Raw genomic sequence first — 18,771 nt, forward strand, 5'->3', positions numbered from 1 at the left:
TCAGTTAAGCATCTGTTTTTGGCTCAGGTCATGATCCCAGAGTCCTGGGATTGAGCCCCACATTGGACTGACTCCCTGCTCCATGGGAAGCTTGCTTCTCCCTCTCCGTATGCCTGCAGCTCCCCCTCCTTGTGCTTTCTCGTTCTCTCTCTCTGTCAAATAAATAAAATCTTTAAAAATTTTATATTTCTTCCCTCCTCCAGAAGAAAACAAGGATCTTAGAACACTTTAACTCAGTCTCTGTATTTACATGTTTACTTGTTCTGTAATTTAGTTCTCTTTTTCTAACTTTCCAGATGAGACATGGTAATTTTTTTAAAAATCATGAGTGTTTAGATTTATCCATGTTTGCCAGTTTCTTTCCCCACCATTTCTTCTTGTGTCTTAGACCTTCCTTCTGAGATTATTTTCCATATTTCTAAATAACATCGTTTACAAACTTCATACATTTATAGTCTATTTGTTGTAAATTGTTTTGGTTATCTGGAACTGTCTCTCCCCCCACCTCATGCTCTTCTTAAATGAAAGGTTAACTGGGCATATAATTCTAGATTGAATACTTTGAAGATCATTCATCCTGCCTTCATCATTACTGTTGGTCCCTGCTGTTCGTCTAGTTGTCATTCTCTGTAAATGATCTGGGTTTTTTCTATGGCTTTTTACAAGAGCTTTTCTTTACTTCTGGTGTTTAGCACCAAATACGTGTGGGCATTCATTTCTTTGGTTTATCCTGCTTGGTATTTGTTTTGTTTCCTGAATCCAGTGATCTGAGTTTTTCATCATTTAGAAAATTCTCAGCCATTTTTCTTCAAATAATGCCACTGCTTCGGGAATTCTAATTAGAAATGTTGGCAAGTCTTTACTTTGCGATTTCTAAACTTTTCATTCATCTTCGTCTCATTGTGTTATATTTGGGATAAATCTTGAAAAGTATATTCCAGTTCACTAATGCTGCTTTCATCTGTTTCTGTTCTGATCGGTTGTTTAACTTATCCTTTGAGTTTTGAATATTAGCTACTTAATTTTTTTCAGAGCAGCCTGGTCATTTTTTATGCTTTTTGCTCATGTTTTCAGTTCTTTCATTTCTATAAACATTTTAAATATAGTTATTTTGGGTTTTGTGTTAATGATGCTAATATCTGAAGAGTCTCTGAAGACCAGGTGCTGCTGTTTGTTTGTTCTTTTGACTTATTCCTGTCTACTTAATTCCTTATGTGTTTTGTAATTTTGGATTGTGAGCTTATATTTTTTTATCTTAATTTCTGAGAATATTGGGAGGCCTAGGTTAGATTATTGTGGGTCTTCCTGCTCTCCTCAAAAAAAAATTGGTATTTGCTTTTGCCATGTGTCCTGGGGCACAAGAAAAAACAAGATTATGTTGAATCTTTCTTAACTTAAGGTTTCCTAGACATGCAAGTAGGTAAATTCAAACCTCAAACCTGCACAAGGGCAGGCCATCATTATAAATTCTTAGGAAGGAAACTACCTCACCTGGAGCTGAAATTTAAGTAGGCAAATTACAGTTTACCTCTTTTGCCATAGGGCAGTTTGGTTTTTTTGGCTTTTTTTTTTTTTTTAGCTTATCTTTTCATTAAAGTATAACAATCCAAGTGATCTTGCTTTAGGCAATGATCTCAATTCCGACAGCTTACTTGTATAAATCCAAGACCTTATCTTCTCTCCCTCATACACCCAGTAAGATAATTTCTGAGTTTCTGATGTTATCAAAAACCCTCATAGTGGTACCATTAGTACTTACCATTCTAGAGGTCTCTTAATGCTTACCATTCTAGACTTTGGTTTTCTCATTTTTCTCCCTCTGATCTTAGCTGTACATTTTCTTTGCCATTTTAACCATCTTGTTTTAAGTTATCTCTACCTCCCTCCCCAGTGTGGGGATTGAACTCAAAACCCAGAAATCAAGAGAATTGCATACCCTACTGACTGAGCCAGCCAGGTACCCCTTAACTGTACATTTAAAAGAATGTGGGGGTTAGTGGTGCCTGGGTGGCTCAGTTGGTTAAGCATCTGCCTTTGGCTCAGATCATGATCCTGGGGTCCTGGAATTGAGCCCCATATCCAGCTCCTTTGCTCAGTGGAAAATCTGCTCAAGGATTCTCTTTCTCTCCCTCCCTCCCTTTCTCTCCTCCCATTCCTCCCCCTACTCATGCTCACTTGCTCTCAAGAAACAAAAAGAATGTGGGGTTTTTTTTTTTCTTTCTTTTCAAGATTTATTTTCTTTTATTCTTTTTAAGATTTTGTTTATTTGAGAGAGAGAAGGGGTGTGAGCAGGGGGAATGGCAGTGGGAGAGGGAGAAGTAGGCTCCCCACTGAGCAGGGAGCCCAATGTAGGGCTCAATCCCAGGACCCTGGGATCATGATCTGAGCCAAAGGCAGATGCTTAACCGACTGAGCCACCCAGGCACCCTTATTTATTTATTTTAGAGAGAGAGAGAGAGAGCACAAGCAAGAGGGGCAAAGAGAGGGAGAGAGAATCCCCAGCAGACTCCACACTGAGCACAGAGCCTGATGTGGGGCTTGTTCTCACAACTCTGAGAACAGCCTGAGCTGAAACCAAGAGTCGGATACTTAAGCAACTGTGCCACCCAGGCACCCCTAAAACAAAGTTTAAATGTTTATTCTTTCCAACGTTACAGTTATTTTGTACCAGGAAGTATTTGTGAAAGTCTGAACTGTCCTACTGCTGTAAGTAGAAGTTTAGCTTATTCTTTAAAAAGGCATGAAATACGAGTGTACTGACTGCAGTATGCTGAGTTAAGTACACTCCTGCAACTCTCCTGGGCTCTTGAATTCCCATTCATCTTAAACCAAAAAACCAACGTGGACAGTATCTACAAATGCAATCAGCAGTTAGATTTCAGTTAATGTGGTGAGCAAGAAAGACTCTCATAGAAGGTAGTTAGAACCAACTTTGAACCAAAAGTTGTTCTTGGTACCTCATCTGGACATTTCATTTAAGGTATAGCTGGTCTCAGTCACAAAGTTTTAATGAAATAAGTGAAAGAGAAATGAGCATTTTCCCTCCTGCCTAAGACATCTTTCTCAAGAGTGGCCTTAAGTTTGAATGTCTTATTTATTAAATTGTATCACTTGCCTCTTAATTTGGAAGTTAAGTAAAATTTTCATTAAACACCTAGTTAATAATATTGTCATGATTTTAGGTATGTTGACCCAAGATTGTCCCTTAATTGGAAAAACATATGATATATTCATACAATAGAATTCTTTGTATTCACTAAAAATATTTTAAATGAATAATAATTTAGAAATTTTTCATAAGTGGCAAAAGCATAAAATACACTTGTGGCCTGTGTGGAGCCCTCCTAAGAGCAGTAGCTCTCAAACCCGAGCATTTCTGGTTCCAAAGTCTTGGGGTAGTATACAGTAATCTGTATTTTTAACAAGTTTTCAGGGGCCGTTGCTGCTGGTGATGGTCAGGGAGCCACAGTTTAAGAGCCTCTGTCTTAGACCTAGAGTTGGGTGGCTGAAGAGGGGGTTAACAAACTACATGCCACAGACTATAGCTAGCTCTGAGTTAATAGTGATCTCTGCATTTATAAAGTATTATAAAAACAAATGGAGAGTATGTGACAGAAACCCTATGTGACCTGCAAAGCCTAAAATATTTACTATCTGGCCCTTTCCCAAAAAAGTCTGACCCCTGACCTAGAGCATGCACCAGAGCCTTAGCTGCAAAGGTTTTACAATTTACAATTAGAACAATACAAAGTGCTTTTACTCAAATTGTAAAATGAAGGAAATTCTAAATATTGATACTGATTTTCATTCACTCACAGACTTCTCCAGCCTGTCTCTTTTTTTTAAAGGCCCAACATAGACTCATGAACAAAGTGTTTTGCATGTGTTAAGAATTGTTGACATTATTTTTTTTGACATTATTGTTGACATTATTTTTTTTTGACATTATTGTTGACATTATTTTTTTTATCAATAATACTACATATATAGTTCAAAACAATATGAAAGGGTATATAGTGAAAAGTAGATCTCTCCATTAACCCTGCTCCCTACCCCCTTATCCCCTCATGCTGGAGATTACAATCTTATATATCCTTCCATTGGTAGTCTGCATACACATTTACCTACATATACTTGTATAAATTACATATTTAACTATATGCATAAAATATAAATTTTTAAAACACAAATGGTATCATACTGTGTATTCTGCTATTGCTCTTTTTCATTCCACATTAGTTTTTGGAGATCATTCCCTTGGTACATATTACCCTTTTTTGGTTTTAACAGCCACTTATAATATTCCATTGTATGAATATACAGTAATTTTTATCCACTTCCCTGACTGAACTTTTAGGTTGATAAACTCATAGAAGAATTACTGACTAAACAGTGTGTGCATTTGTAATTTTGGGGAGATCATATATATTGCCTTCCATATAGTTTGTACCTGTCCACATCCCCAGCAGCAGTGCGTAGGAAGCAGTGTGTGTTCCCCCACACCACACCTATAATATACCCTGTGTCCAGACAGTTTGATCATGGACAATCTGATAAGTGAAGAAGTATGATTTACTTTGTATTTCTCTAACTAGAGCATTTGAGCATCTTTTCCTGTGTTTAAGAGTAGTTTGTAGTTCTTTTTCTGTGAGCCGTGTTTAGTTACTTAGTGGAATTTTCTATTAGTAACTGGTTTTAATCTTATTAATAGGGTTTCTTTCCAATTGGTCTGTTATATGATTAATAAATATTTTCCTAGTTTGTCATTGTCTTTTGGTTTTGTTTCTTCTTTGTGCCATGCAGCAATTTAACTTGAAATTTTATGTAGTTAAGTCTGAAATGTTTTTTCATGGCTTCTGTGTTTTATGCCTTAGTGTCCATATTTGGGGCCTTTTTTTTTTAAGATTTTAAAAATTTATTTTAGAGGAAGAGAGAGCACAAGCTGGAGGGTCAGAGGGAGAGGAAGAAAGAATCTCCAGCAGACTCCATGCTGAGCACAGAGTCCAACACTGGGCTTTATTCAGGACCTGAGCCAGAAACAAGAGTCGGGCACTTAGCTCCTCCACCCGCTCCTGCTCACTCGCTCTCTCTCAAATAAATAAGTCTTTCTAAAAAATCATCGAAAGCACCTACTTCTCGAAGTTTCATGTGCATCTAAATTACCTAGGGTTTTGTTTAGTATGTAGATCCTGATTCACTAAGCCTAGTAGATTTTGAGGTTCAGTAGTTCTAACAGACTCCCAGATGCTGAAGTTGCTGGCCTTTGAACCACATTTTAAGTGGCAGTACTAGTGCCTGGACCGTACCAACAGAATTTTTAATTTTTGAGTCTGTGGTGGTTTCAGAGATTTTTGGCAGCTGTTGCTTGAAGAGCCAGATAATTCACTGGTATATAGTAAGTGGGTGGGGCGTTCTTATCATGGAAGTGATTGCTGAGAATAATAAATTGTTAGGACTCAGCTCCTTACACATTTTCTTGCCTCTTTGCCCCTCACTCTTTGCTTAAATGCTATAGAGGGATAGTAGAAAAACAGTTACAGAAATAAAAGCACTATGATGTTTGGTTATTTCCTTTTCGAAGAATTAAAGTGCCTGAAGTTTCTTGAAAAATTGCCATGTGTTTTTCTGCAGGTGGAATGAGATATCATCTGCTGTCTCCAGAGGATCGAGAGGAATTGGTAGAAGGCACAAGGCCCAGAAGAAAGAAACATGACTATCGCATAGCCCTCTTTGGAGGCTCCCAGCCACAGTCTTGTAGATATTTTAACCCAAAGGTAACTAACTTTTGTTTTTGCTTTTGAAAGCCCTTAGCACATAAACACTCAACTGCCATGGGTAATAATAGCTCATGCCTTCTAGAGAAGTTGCAGTTTATTTGTTCTTTCACATCTTTTGAGATACACAGTTCTCTTTGTTTAACAAATAAGGAATTTGAGGCTTAGTCAGATTTTAAATATTTTTTTAATTCCTCTGAAGCACTGCATAGTAACCACTATCAGAGAAAATGGAAAACTAGTTCTCCTATCTTATTTTGTTAGCAACTCCTTGCTTTCCTTATGTGTCATTTTCGATGAAAATGTTCTGGGGATATATGTGGTATTCTTTCTTTAGTAATTATGTTTTAATGTAAAATAATACATAGTAATTCTAGAAAATTTGGAAAACGTAGAAAATAGAACAAAGAAATAACAAAGAAAAAAGATTAAGTTACCTTTAACTCAACCATCTAGAAATGATCACCAATTTTGATGTGTTTTCCAGCATATGTTATGCCATTTGGGCCAGCAAAGCCTAAGTCATAGGTCTAGAAACACAATTTTTCTTAATAGATTATTAGTTAAAACCTTGAGAGAGTCCACTCACATTTCTACCCCTTGTTTCTTAGACATGTGTGTTTTGGCTATGGAAGAAAGAATGCTGCATTTTGCTAGTTCTGTATGTTTTGCTGGGGCTGAGCAAATATCACAGTCATGAAAGATAGCACCTGTAACTCATGTTGAATCTAGCATATAATGGTCTGTTTCATCATTTTGTTGGCCCATTTTTGATTGATGATAGATACCTGATGAGTCCATCATCCTCTTGACATCACGATACTTATCTGATACTCATTTCTTTGGAGGTATTCTATGTAATACTGTAGTAGAGACGAACAAAGCATTTATAAAAACGCATATGATGATGCTGTCCAGAGTACAAAACATTGTAAAGGTCAATCCAAATCCAGAATCAGTATCCATTCCAATAAGGGCAGGGCATTGTCTCTTTATCAGTGGAGGGGTCCCAGTGTAGTTAGCCAGGCATTAGGTAACTGGTTCCCCAAGGTGTGGTAACAAATCAAGGGCTTAGGACTGGTCCATATTCCTGACGAAATGGGCGCTGTCTAGTATGGATAGCAACATTGGCCTTAGGGAGAGGAAATGCATTAGTTTCCATTGCTCCTGGCTTATGCAGCCTCTGTCACTGCCCCTTTGGTCTCTCATAAACCCACTGAGCAAGCCTCAGATTGGAGAGGGAAGATAGAGATGAAGTCCTATCCATGTGATTATTAAGAGACTTTGCTGAAGTTGTGGGTACTCCAGTAAGAATTCATATGGGATGCAAGTTTGTGTCTTTTCTAAAGGGTCATCGGCATTATCCTTCTTCAAATCTTTCTGTCAGCAATCTTACAGTGTTACTTATTTCAGGTCTATATCCATCTAGGTAAACTTTATCAAGAATTGATAAAACCTCAGCCTTTCCCTCCTGAAGGGTATAATGGAAAATAAAAGGAACTACTTAAGATTCTGCCAGATCAGGCGCCTGGGTGGCTCAGTGGGTTAAGCCTCTGCCTTCGGCTTAGGTCATGATCTCAGGGTCTTGGGATCAAGGCCTGCATTGGGCTCTCTGCTCAGCAGGGAGCCTGCTTCCCCCTCTCTCTGCCTGCCTTTCTGCCTACTTGTGATCTTTCTTTCTCTGTCAAATAAATAAATAAAATCTTAAGAAAAAAAAAAAAAAAGATTCTGCCTGATCAGATTCACAGACCTGTACCCCTGGGGTTAATAATACGTTATATGTTAATTTAAGAAAAAAAAATAGATTCTGCCAGATCAGAAGGTTTCTTCTCAATTGTCCCTCAGTACCATTCTGAAGGGACTATAATGCTTTAATCGTCTACTCTTGGCTAGTACTATCATAAATGGACCAAGCTCAGGTCTCTCAAATTTATCAGCTGATTTATAGGGACCACCTTTATGAAGACATAGAGGTGAGGGAGAAGGCCTCCTAGGAAAGGGTGTAATTAGCTCATTTGGGTATTCTGTGCCTTTGAGACCTTTGTAAGCCCAGGGTTGCATTTAAATACCAAATTAATGGTTGAAGGTATGCTATTTGGTAGATCAGGTAAAACTGTTCAGTGTGTTAATGGTGTGGTTACCTGATTTCCCTTGATGTCAGACGTTTGCTGTCTGTCAAGACCCAGTGACCAGCCAGGAGCTATTTCCTAAAAAAAAAAAAAAAAAAAAAGAAAATGATACCTGCTTAAAGGAGGTTGGCTTAGCTCCAGAATCCCAGGTCATGCTCTGTGGTCATATTGGAACATGGCCCAAGCAATAAGCAGCGTCCTAGTCAGTATCCTGATGTCTCAGGATCACTAAGTAACCTGAGCAGCCATGCCATTTTACTGTAGCCTGTCCCACGTAAAAAGCTGTCTCCTGCTCTAGCTTTTACTTGCAACTGGCAGCTCTTTGGTTTACCCACTAAAAGTATTTAAGTGGGACACCCAATTACAGGATACGCCATCTGTTAATATGTAGGAGGTACTTGGCACAGGAAGGTATATCCTTTGTTTCCAAGGAGCTATACCTACATGCTATAGATCAGAACTTGCAAATTTTATCTTAAGAGACCAGATAATAAATATTTTCAGGGTTTTCATACATGAACAAATTGGCATGGCTGTGTTCCAATAAAACATTATTTACAGAAACAAGCAGTGGGCTAGAGTTGATCTGAGGCCATAGTTTGCCAATCCCTGCTCTAGACCTGTGGGCATCTAAGAACTTTATAGTGACCATCACTGTATTATAGGATAAACTTCTGTCAAGCACTTGTCTTACCATGTCCTATTCTCCAAACCTGTTCAATAGTATGGGCATCAATATATGAGACCATATGTGACTACCCTTGGTAAAGTGAGAAGGGACCAAGGCTCCTGCAGCTTAGATTATAGCACACAGAGTCAAGAGATCCTTGAGGTCAGACCTGGAAATTATTTTGTTTTTCCTGCCAGCCAAAAAAGTCCCATCTAATTGTCTGAGTAGACACTAAAAGAAATATACTTTAGCCAAAGTGTTAGCTGAATGCCAACTTTTAGTAGTTGTTTCAATCTGGTCCAGAAAAAAGACCACACCTGGCATTGCCACAACAATTAGAGGCACTGGTCTTGGCAGTTCAAAGCAGCAGTCCCTCCTCTGTTTTGGTAGAGAAGGAGGTCTTACCAAAGAAGGCTTCTTCTGTTTACTGTAATCTTAACATCACGATTCATAGAGTGGATATGCTGGCAGATAGCAAAAAGACCTCTCCAAGAACAGAGGATCAGAATTGGATTGGCTAAACACCATTATATTTGGACTGTCCATATTGGGCGGCTCTTAGCCCATCTATCTGTGTCTGGCCCATTCCTCCATCTCCAGAATATAAGCTGACTTTCTTACAAAGACATCTAGCTTCCTTTCTCAGTAAAGACTGGTGTCTGTCAGGTACCACAAGGCTTCGTGGCCTATGCAGTACAATCCAGTAAGCACAATGGTATTGTGCTTAAGAGATTGATAAACCTACTGTTTCACACCAGGTAAGGTTAAGACTCTTAACATACCAGTGCCTATTTAATTTCAGTGTTTTTTGATTTTTCAGGATCCTTTTGAATCAAGAGCAAGTAATTTTATAAATGTGGTGTTTTTTTTCCAAGCAAAAATTGAGATCCTAGGACTTTATAATTCTATGAACTACAGCTTTCAGGTGTTGATAATAATCCTCTCTTGTTTTCCAAGGTCTAACTATGGTATTGGTTTTTATAGTTAAAAGCAAAAAACCTAGCTACACTTATGAGCACAGCATAACATACAGACTTGAATCACTATGTTGTGCACCTAAAACTAATGTAACATGTTAGCTATACTTCAGTTTTTTAAAAAGGCAATTAAACTACATTTCGGTAGGAAAAAGTTTACATTAAAGAGGTAGCTCTTGGGGCGCCTGGGTGGCTCAGTGGGTTAAGCCGCTGCCTTCGGCTCAGGTCATGATCTCGGGGTCCTGGGATCGAGTCCCGCATCGGGCTGTCTGCTCAGCAGGGAGCCTGCTTCCCTCTCTCTCTCTCTCTCTCTCTGCCTGCCTCTCTGTCTACTTGTGATCTCTCTCTCTGTCAAATAAATAAATAAAAAAAAATCTTTAAAAAAAAAAAAAGAGGTAGCTCTTGTGGTGGACAGAGGGACAGGAGAATCCTGATTTCATTTAGGAGACAGTATACATTGTTTCTAGTATATGGGAAATGTGGAATGACTCTTAGCACTTTATTTTTGATCTGTAGTTCTAACACTTTCCTTGACTTTTTTTTTAATTGGACAGTTGAAAAGAAGCATATGTTCTCCACAACCCTGGAAATGAAACTGTGACTTCAGAATTCCTATTTGCTCTTATCAATGACGCACACATACTTATTGCTCTTTTGTATACTCAACCAAAAAATTTTAGACTTTCCATGAAAAATTCAAATAATTGAGGAAATAACTACCAATAAAAATATCCTCATTCCATCATTTATCTCTTATGCCTTGAAGCTGACACCATTAGAATCCCACTTCAGTGTTTATTAAATGTGTCTATTAGAAGTACCAGGCCCTCCCTTGTTTTTGCTATAAAACTTTATCCTGAGGAACTTTTACCCATTACTATTTTTGTATATAATATTTTAATATAACTTAATTAGTCACTATTCTAATAAAATAATTGGGAAGGCTGATTTCATTATAAGTTGTTATCTATCTTGAATCTGCCTAAATGAACATTATTTCATCATTGACTCAAGTAGATTGCTTAATGAAAAGTACTATACAGGAATTACTTTAAAATTCTTGAACTTAATCTTCTCAGAAATTAGAATTCAGAAATTCAGATTTGGCTTTCATCAAGTGAGACCCATTTGTGTGTGTCCTATACTAGCCCAAAATTTCTCATTTTCAGGATTGATCTCTTTTGAAGGGGCAATTGAAGCAGTATATTACTTAATTGAATTATTCAGAATTAAGACAGTATCCCTATAAACTGTTATTTTTAGATTTTTCCTTGGATATCACTGGTGAGAGGAGGCAAATATTTGTATTAATGGCTGACTGAAAAATGATAAAATCTTAATTTTCTTTCCTGAGTATTAATAGAAAAATGTCTTGGGTTGCTGTATAAAATTGAAATTAAATACTTCTTGTTATGGTCCTTTTATAAAGCTTATTGAGCCTCCATTTCCCCACCTCTACCTGTTTTTAAAGTTTTTAAGTGCTTAGTGATTACTAAAAAAATTGTTTATATGTTAACCAGTGCTCTATTCTCTTAGTATTGGTATTCTCAAGTTGTAGAATGAGAATGTCTTACGATATTGATGCCTAAATAAAAATTGACTTAACAGACCAGTTTTTATTTGGACTCTTCCTGTCGATAAAACAGTGAGTTCTTAAGGGCTTAGAACTTTGCAAAGGTCTTGGTTCACCACTTTAATATGGTAGAGAAAAAGGGATTTTGCACACTCCCTGCCAAAAACAAATAAAGACTAAGACCAGTAGGGTAAGGGCCAGAGCCTATAAATTACAAAGGCAGAAAGCCATATGGTGCCATATCACATCAGGTTCAGAAGGTTTACCCTGAGTACATTTTCTTATTCAGAACTCTTAAGTAGACCTATCGCTGAGCTTAGTGTCTGGCCAAATGTGGATACTCAAGTTCAAAAGGATGAATAAATCAGTGTAATTTGGTATAACATTTCACAAGCAATTTTGCCAGTTGGTTTTATAGGACTGGATTTAAATATGGGTGGGCCCTAAATCAAAAGAAATAAAGTTACCTTCAACTTAGCACACATTTTCCTGTTGGAAATATTGTTTAATATAGGTACTACAGTGCTTTTTCTCAGAGTATCATAGCCACCTGACCTCTTAAAAAAGCTCTCTCCAGAGGAGATGGTCCCACTCTGTGATCAGGGTGGAAATGGGCAGTTACACATTGCATATGACTATGGAAGATATGTACATAAAGAAGTGTACACCTTAAAAAATTAACAAGGCTTTTATAAGAGTATATCAGTAGTGCTTGCCACCAGCAAAAGAGTGCTGTAGAAGCGGTATACGGAGGGACGCCTGGGTGGCTCAGTTGGTTAAGCAGCTGCCTTCAGCTCAGGTCATGATCCCAGCGTCCTGGGATCGAGTCCCGCATCGGGCTCCTTGCTCAGCAGGGAGCCTGCTTCTCCCTCTGCCTCTGCCTGCCGTTCTGTCTGCGTGTGCTCTCTCTCCCTCTCTCTCTCTCTCTCTCTGACAAATAAATAAATAAAATCTTAAAAAAAAAAAAAAAAAAAGAAGCAGTATACGGAGGTAAAAGGTGCGCACTCCTAAAATGATCAGGAGCACCTACAGGAACAAAATACCCAACATGGGCAGTAGTTATTCCAAGTGGATTGGTCCTAAAACTGCATGCCCAGGGGCTGTTGTTGGAATGCAAGTGTGGGTCACCATGGGTATTCCTTATGCTTCCTTAGTTGTCATTATAATAGGCCCCCAGTGGTAACATGTCCTCTGCAGCTTGTGCACATTAAGTGTTCCTCAAGCTTGATTGTTTGCAGGCAGTTTGGTTAGACAGGTGGTCCTCACGTTCATGTGGAAGAGACTGGAATGTATTCTGAAATAAATTCTCAACAGAGTGCTCTGCCTTCCTAGAATGTCTTCCAAGATATTGAGAGCCTCTGTTCTTCCCTTTCCAAGCATCTACCCCACACACTGTTCTGTAGTTTTGTTCTGAAAGCCCATTGCATCCCACGAAGTTCCCCCTTCAGGGATCTGTTTCCTTTTTCACTGCATCTGCAAGAAACCCCCAGGAAATATGACTAACCACAGGAGTGATGACGTCAGACTCATTCTCTTCAAGCCATAATTATTATAAATTAACATATCAGTCCCCTAAAAGAGCTGGGAGAGAGCAGAAATGGAGCTGTAGGTGTTTGAGTGGGGGCTGTAAGTGGGTAGGAATGAAGAAACTAAAAATGGTATCTGTGTGTGGTGGTATTTTAAAGGACTCCAGCCATCCTGGAATTAGCTGGAGAGTAGTGGGCATATGAACACAGGACTACAGGGGTAAAGGTCAGGCTGAGGGTAACCAACAGAGAAAGAGATAAATTTTCACTATGTACTATACCATGTCACTTGAAAATTTTTGTTGGCTACCCTGGTAATTTTTCATATGATGACCCAGAAGCAAAGTAAGATATGTCATCCTAGGAGTATTAAAACATGTCTGAATAGGTTTGTTGTGATTATTTTCTTTGAATATTTATGATCAGTTATAAGAGATAATTATCTTCAGCTGTTAGAAACAACAGAGCACATTATACAGAGCACATAGGTACAGAAACATGAAGCAATTGGAGGCTGAGGTCAATGAGGTGGCCACTGAACATAGCCATTTAAAAGCCCCAGTATGGGGGGTGCCTGAGTGGCTCATTGGGTTAAGCATTCAGCTCTTGATCTCAGCTCACGTCTTGATTGTAGGGTTGTAAGTTCAAGCTCTGTGTTGGGCTCCACACCCAGGGAGGAGCCTACTTAAAGAAAAGAAAAGAGAAAGTCCAAAAATGGAACAGGCATTAACAGCCTTCTTGATTTGAAGAACTCCCCCTGAATTGGATTTGTCCATGAAAGTTTCATGAAGATTTTCTTTTTTTCTTTTCTTTTCTTTTTTTTTTTTTTTTTAAAGATGTTGTTTATTTATTTGACAGAGAGAGAGATCACAAGTAGGCAGAGAGAGAGGAAGGGAAGCAGGCTCCCCGCCTAGCAGAGAGCCCGATGCGGGGCTCGATCCCAGGACCCTGGGATCATGACCTGAGCCGAAGGCAGAGGCTTTAACCCACTGAGCCACCCAGGTGCCCCTCATGAAGATTTTCTTGAGGGCAACTTATTGGTAGAGTTTGGATAGGAGGAAAAAGACTAGAATATATTGAATCCTAAGTATGAAGGCATCTTTTTGGCTTGATAAGTATGGCTTCCAAAGCATTACTTAACTGAGTGGAATCTAACAACTGTAGATTCCATTTTTGTGCTTTAAAAAATTTTGTGATTTAAAAGATTTTGTGCTTTAGAAAAAAAGAGATTAGACAGGTGGAAGAACTGAAGGACTAGGCCATTGGTCTTTTTTTTCTTTTGTGAAGATTTTTTTTTTTTTTTTTTTTTTTTTTTTTTTTTTTTTTGGTAAAGGAAAGCAGCTCTTCTACAGAAAGAGCGTTTCAAGTTTAGGTATATAAGCTTAGGCAAATTGGCTAGTCTTTCTAAACTTCAGTTTTCTGGTCTGTTAACAAACTGAAATCTCAGGATTTGTGTGAATTTCTATTGTTCATTAGACTCCACCTTTTCTTTGATCTTCATGCACTCAGTTTCTCCCTGCCATCTTTAGGATTCCTCACTTTCCATATTTAAATGTAAAAAGGCTTACCATCTTCATTTCTTCATTTTGTTTGTCCCCCCTGACTGGGGCCCTTTGGCATTAGCTCCTGTACTGCACACATCTGAGACAGAGCAGGTGTTTGTCCCTTGGTGTGGACTGTTTATTAAATGCGTATGTTACTACATTTTGAGATTTGAAATAATCATTTAAAGGGTAATATGTGGGCGCCTGGGTGGTTCAGTGGGTAGGGCCTCTGCCTGCCTCTCTGCCTACTTGTGATTTCTCTCCGTGTGTGTCAAATAAATAAATAACATCTTTAAAATAAAATAAAGGGTAATATGCCTTCCTGTGCCAAGATTTAAGATAACATATCAGCGTTCATCTAAAGGCAAATCTTGTGTTGAGATAACTGGCAGAGTGCTAGCACAGGGATAGTTCCCTCCTATTTCATTTGTTTTCTACTCAAAGGACAAGCGATATTACTGAACATAATATTCTTCTTGGGTTTCACTTTTGGGTTTCATTTCATATTTAAATTTCTAAGTAGTTTAGGTTTGAGTCTTTGGTTTTTGGTGATAAGGTTTTCATCTATGAGTGGAAAGGAAGAACATTTTGTGACTTTATAAAGAAGCAGTACTCTGAATCAGTAATCCCCTTTAAGCTGGTCTCTGGCCTTACTTCAGACTCCTTGCTCATGTTAACAGTCCTTAACAGCTGAGAACTGACCACTTACAGGTTTGCTGTTCCTAATTTTATCTAGCAGTTTACAACAGCATAGTCATGCCCCTCCCACCCTACCCAGCACCCACTGTGGAAGCCATTTTTTTCTAACTACAATACTGTATTTCTTGAAGAATTTAGATTACAGGAGTGGTTTCTCCTAATGGCTGATTATCAAACCCCTTTCTGGACTTTAAGAGGTTAATATGTTTCCAGAAATATTTGTGTGACCCTGTTGAAAATGAGTATATTTCAAAATGGGTACAACCTGTGAAATTACTTGGCATGATCAAGTGTTTACTTCTGAAAACCAGAGTGCCCTAGTAAGTGTGCCATTTGGAAGGAAGACAAAGACTGTTTTTGATCTGTCTTGTTGAAATGCAGTCTCAGAATATAGCAGCTGATAAGTTTTTCAGTTCCTAAACCCTTAAATTAATTTTTTAAATACCATTTTGTCATTTTTTTTGAAGATTTTATTTATTTATTTGACAGAGAGAGAGCACAAGTGCAGAGGGAGAGGGAGAAGTAGACTTTCCACTGAGCAGGGAGCACGATGCAGCGATGCAGCACTGGATCCCTAAGCCAAAGGCCGATGCTTAACCAACTGACCCACCCAGGCGCGCCTTCTTAAATTAGTTTTACTTTGACTTTTTTGTTAAAACATTTAGCACTGTTATAAGCATTTGCTCTGAGAAGTTGTTTTCCTTTTACCGTGTTTTTGGCACTATTTGCCTGGTTGTTATATTTACTTTTTCTGTTTAAAACAAACAAACAAAAATGGGCACCTGGGTGGCTCAGTTTGTTAAATATCTGCCTTCAACTCAGGTCATGACTCCAGGATCTAGGATCCAACCCTGCATAGGGCTCACTGCTCAGCAGGGAGTCTCCTACCTCTTCCTCTGCCTCTCCCTCTGGCTCTCTGGCTCTCTCTCTCTCTAATAAATAAAATCTTTAAAAAAAAAAAATGCTCACTGTAGAAAATTAAAATATAGCATGATATAAAAGAGAAAGCCAGGACAATCCCAGTATCAAAAGACATCATCAACACCATTCTAGTCTTCTCCATTTTACATATATGGGATCATACTATATGTGCTGTCTTGCAGGAACTATTTTTACTCTTTTAGCATTTATATTGTGGAGTTATTTTCATGTCAGTGAGAATATCATCCTTTTGAAGGGCTACAGAGTATTCCATCATAAGGATATAGCATAATTTATCTAAGTCTAAGGATATACCATAATTTGTTTAATTCTTATCTTCTTCATGCCTATCTGGCCTATTTCCTATTTTTTCCTGTTAAAATACCCCTGAAGTGGGGCGCCTGGGTGGCTCGGTGGGTTGAGCCGCTGCCTTCGGCTCGGGTCATGATCTCGGGGTCCTGGGATCGAGTCCTGCGTCGGGCTCTCGGCTCAGCGGGGAGCCTGCTTCCCTCTCCCTCTCTCTCTGCCTGCCTCTCTGCCTGCTTGTGATCTCTGTCAAGTAAATAAATAAAAGCTTTAAAAAAAAAAAAATACCCCTGAAGTGAAACATCTTGTATATGCCAGCTTTATACACTGTCCCAATTTTTTCTGTAGGGTAAATTCCTGGGAGAAGAATTGTTCTAGCAAAGGATGAAGGTAGAAACTATTTCGATTTACCAAAAAAGTAAAGAAAAGCCTGGTTTCTAATACCAGGTACTATTTGTCGGTTGGTCATAGATTTCCTGTCCCTCAGTAGTGCCACCAAACGACCAGGGGCCAGAGTGACAAGATGCTTCCTGGAGTCAGTGTAGTTTAAAGGCAGTCCCTATAGTGAGGAACTGGTTCAGATTAGGAGCCATGTGCAGGATCTACAGTCTTTGACCTTTAGAAAGTATAAAATGAAGATGGCTCAGCTGGATGAGACATTTACACAAATGTGGCCTAACATCCAAAAGAAACATTCCCTTCAATATGCTAAGCCTTGGGCCAAATACCATATAAAGACAGGGGGAAAATCCCTGTTTTTCAGAGAAGCTGTGGTTTTAGTGCTTAAACATTGCTTTTCTAAGTGATCAGATAGGGAGGCTGTGCAGGAGGACCTCAGTGGCCATCCTGCCAACATCCTGATTTGTATGATTTGTAGATGAGGCTGGTTCACTTCCTTTGATGTCAAGTGAGATCCCCAGAGTAACTTAGCTAGAAATACAGCAGGAACAGGAAGAACCCAGATTACTCCATTCCCAGTCCAGTGTTCTTTCTCGGAGGCCCTGTAAGAAGATTTTTTCTTTAAGATTTTATTTATTTATTTGACAGAGAGAGATCACAAGTAGGCAGAGAGGCAGGCAGAGAGAGAGGGGAGGAAGCAGGCTCCCCGCTGAGCAGAGAGCCTGATGTGGGGCTCGATCCCAGGACCCTGGAATTATGACCCGAGCCGAAGGCAGAGGCTTCAACCCACTGAGCCACCCAGGTGGCCCCCCGTAAGAAGATTTTTAAAGAAGCAGAGCAGTGTAGGAGTTAAGAGTACAGTTTTGGAGTCTGACAAATTTGGACTTAAATATTGGGTTCACCACTTTCTAACTCTCTAACCTTTGACATGGTACTTAACTTTCTAAGATTTTGTTATCTATTAGATAAGGCTCTTAGCTCATAGGATTATTGAGGAAATTAAATAAAATGTTTTAAGGTATTTCAGGATAGTTCCTGGAAAGGGCACTGCTCTATAATGAATTAACTAAGTGTTAGCTCTTTGTTCAGGGATGCTTTCTAAATCATTTGGACCCTAAGGTCATTGAATTTTAGAGCTGAAAGGGAAGGGCCCTAAGATCATCTAGTTCAGTCTTTTTGTTTCAAAGGATTAGGGAACTAACATCCCTGAAAGGTGAAGTGACTCTGTATGACCCACAGCTTCTCCACAGCCTAGCTCAGTGCCTGTGTTTCCCAGCTCCACAGAGCTGCATTCTTTGTGACCTGAAATGAATGAAGCCAGAAGTGTTTTATGCACTTTTCATGAAACTGCTTCTAGGGATGTTCTTGCATCTGGTATAAACCTGCTTTCTCTATGGATTGTTGCCGTAGTTCTATGATTATTTTTTTTTAAGATTTTATTTATTTATTTGACAGAAAGAGATCATAAGTAGGCAGAGGCAGGCAGAGAGAGAGAGAGGAGAAAGCAGGCTCCCCGCTGAGCAGAAAGCCCGACGCGGGGCTCGGGGCTCCATCCCAGAACCCTGGGATTATGACCTGAGCCGAAGGCAGAGGCTTTAACCCACTGAGCCAGCCAGGCGCCCCTCTATGATTATTTTTTAAACAGCTCTTAGAAACTAAAATTAGGGGTGCCTGGATGGCTCAGTCAGTTAAGAGTCTGCCTTAGATTCAGGTCATGATACCAGGGTCCTGGCAATGAGCCCCAGATGAGGCTGCCTGTCAGCGGGGAGTCTGCTGCTCCCTCTGCCTCTGCTCTTCCCCCTGCCCGTGCTCTCTGCTCTCTTTCTCTCTCTTAAATAAATAAATAAGTAACAGTCTTTTAAAGAAAAGAAACTAAAATTAGTCAGATAATAGCTTAACAGAAAGTACTTATAATTTAGTAATCTTAAACTCAGATTACATTGACTCCTTGAAGCTTCTCCAGAAATCTTAAGGTTTTACATTTTTCTTAATTTTGCTTTCCTTTTTTTCTAAGATCTTTGTTTCCCCTCAAAATTATCCAAAATAAAATTCTCAAGTCTTATAAATAAAAAGTATTTCTTTTATTTTGGATTTGGTTATCTTGATTATTGAAATCTACATCTGTGGTGTCTCTATTCTTTGAAGACTCATGTGTTTTTAGAATGCAGATTAGTATAAAATCAGTCCTTACTCTCAAGGAAAATAGCAGGCTGATGTTTTTGCCTTGAGGGATTTAGAGAAGCTATTATACAG

General features: G+C 38.9%; 1 protein-coding gene across 5 annotated transcripts in view; it reads left to right on the forward strand.

The window, feature by feature from the left end:
• LOC111147315 (kelch like family member 7) overlaps nt 1–18,771 on the forward strand; it is a 66,029-nt gene that overhangs the window by 34,473 nt on the left and 12,785 nt on the right. For all 5 annotated transcript variants that reach the window (XM_022503303.1, XM_022503300.1, XM_022503302.1 and 2 more), the window contains one exon: nt 5,632–5,774. In XM_022503303.1, the coding sequence (XP_022359011.1) occupies nt 5,632–5,774 (143 nt within the window). The remainder of the gene's footprint in view (nt 1–5,631; nt 5,775–18,771) is intronic.

Source organism: Enhydra lutris, unplaced genomic scaffold (assembly GCF_002288905.1).
Source record: "Enhydra lutris kenyoni isolate GAN:26980312 unplaced genomic scaffold, ASM228890v2 scaffoldscaffold16, whole genome shotgun sequence".
Taxonomy (NCBI): Eukaryota; Metazoa; Chordata; class Mammalia; order Carnivora; family Mustelidae; genus Enhydra; species Enhydra lutris.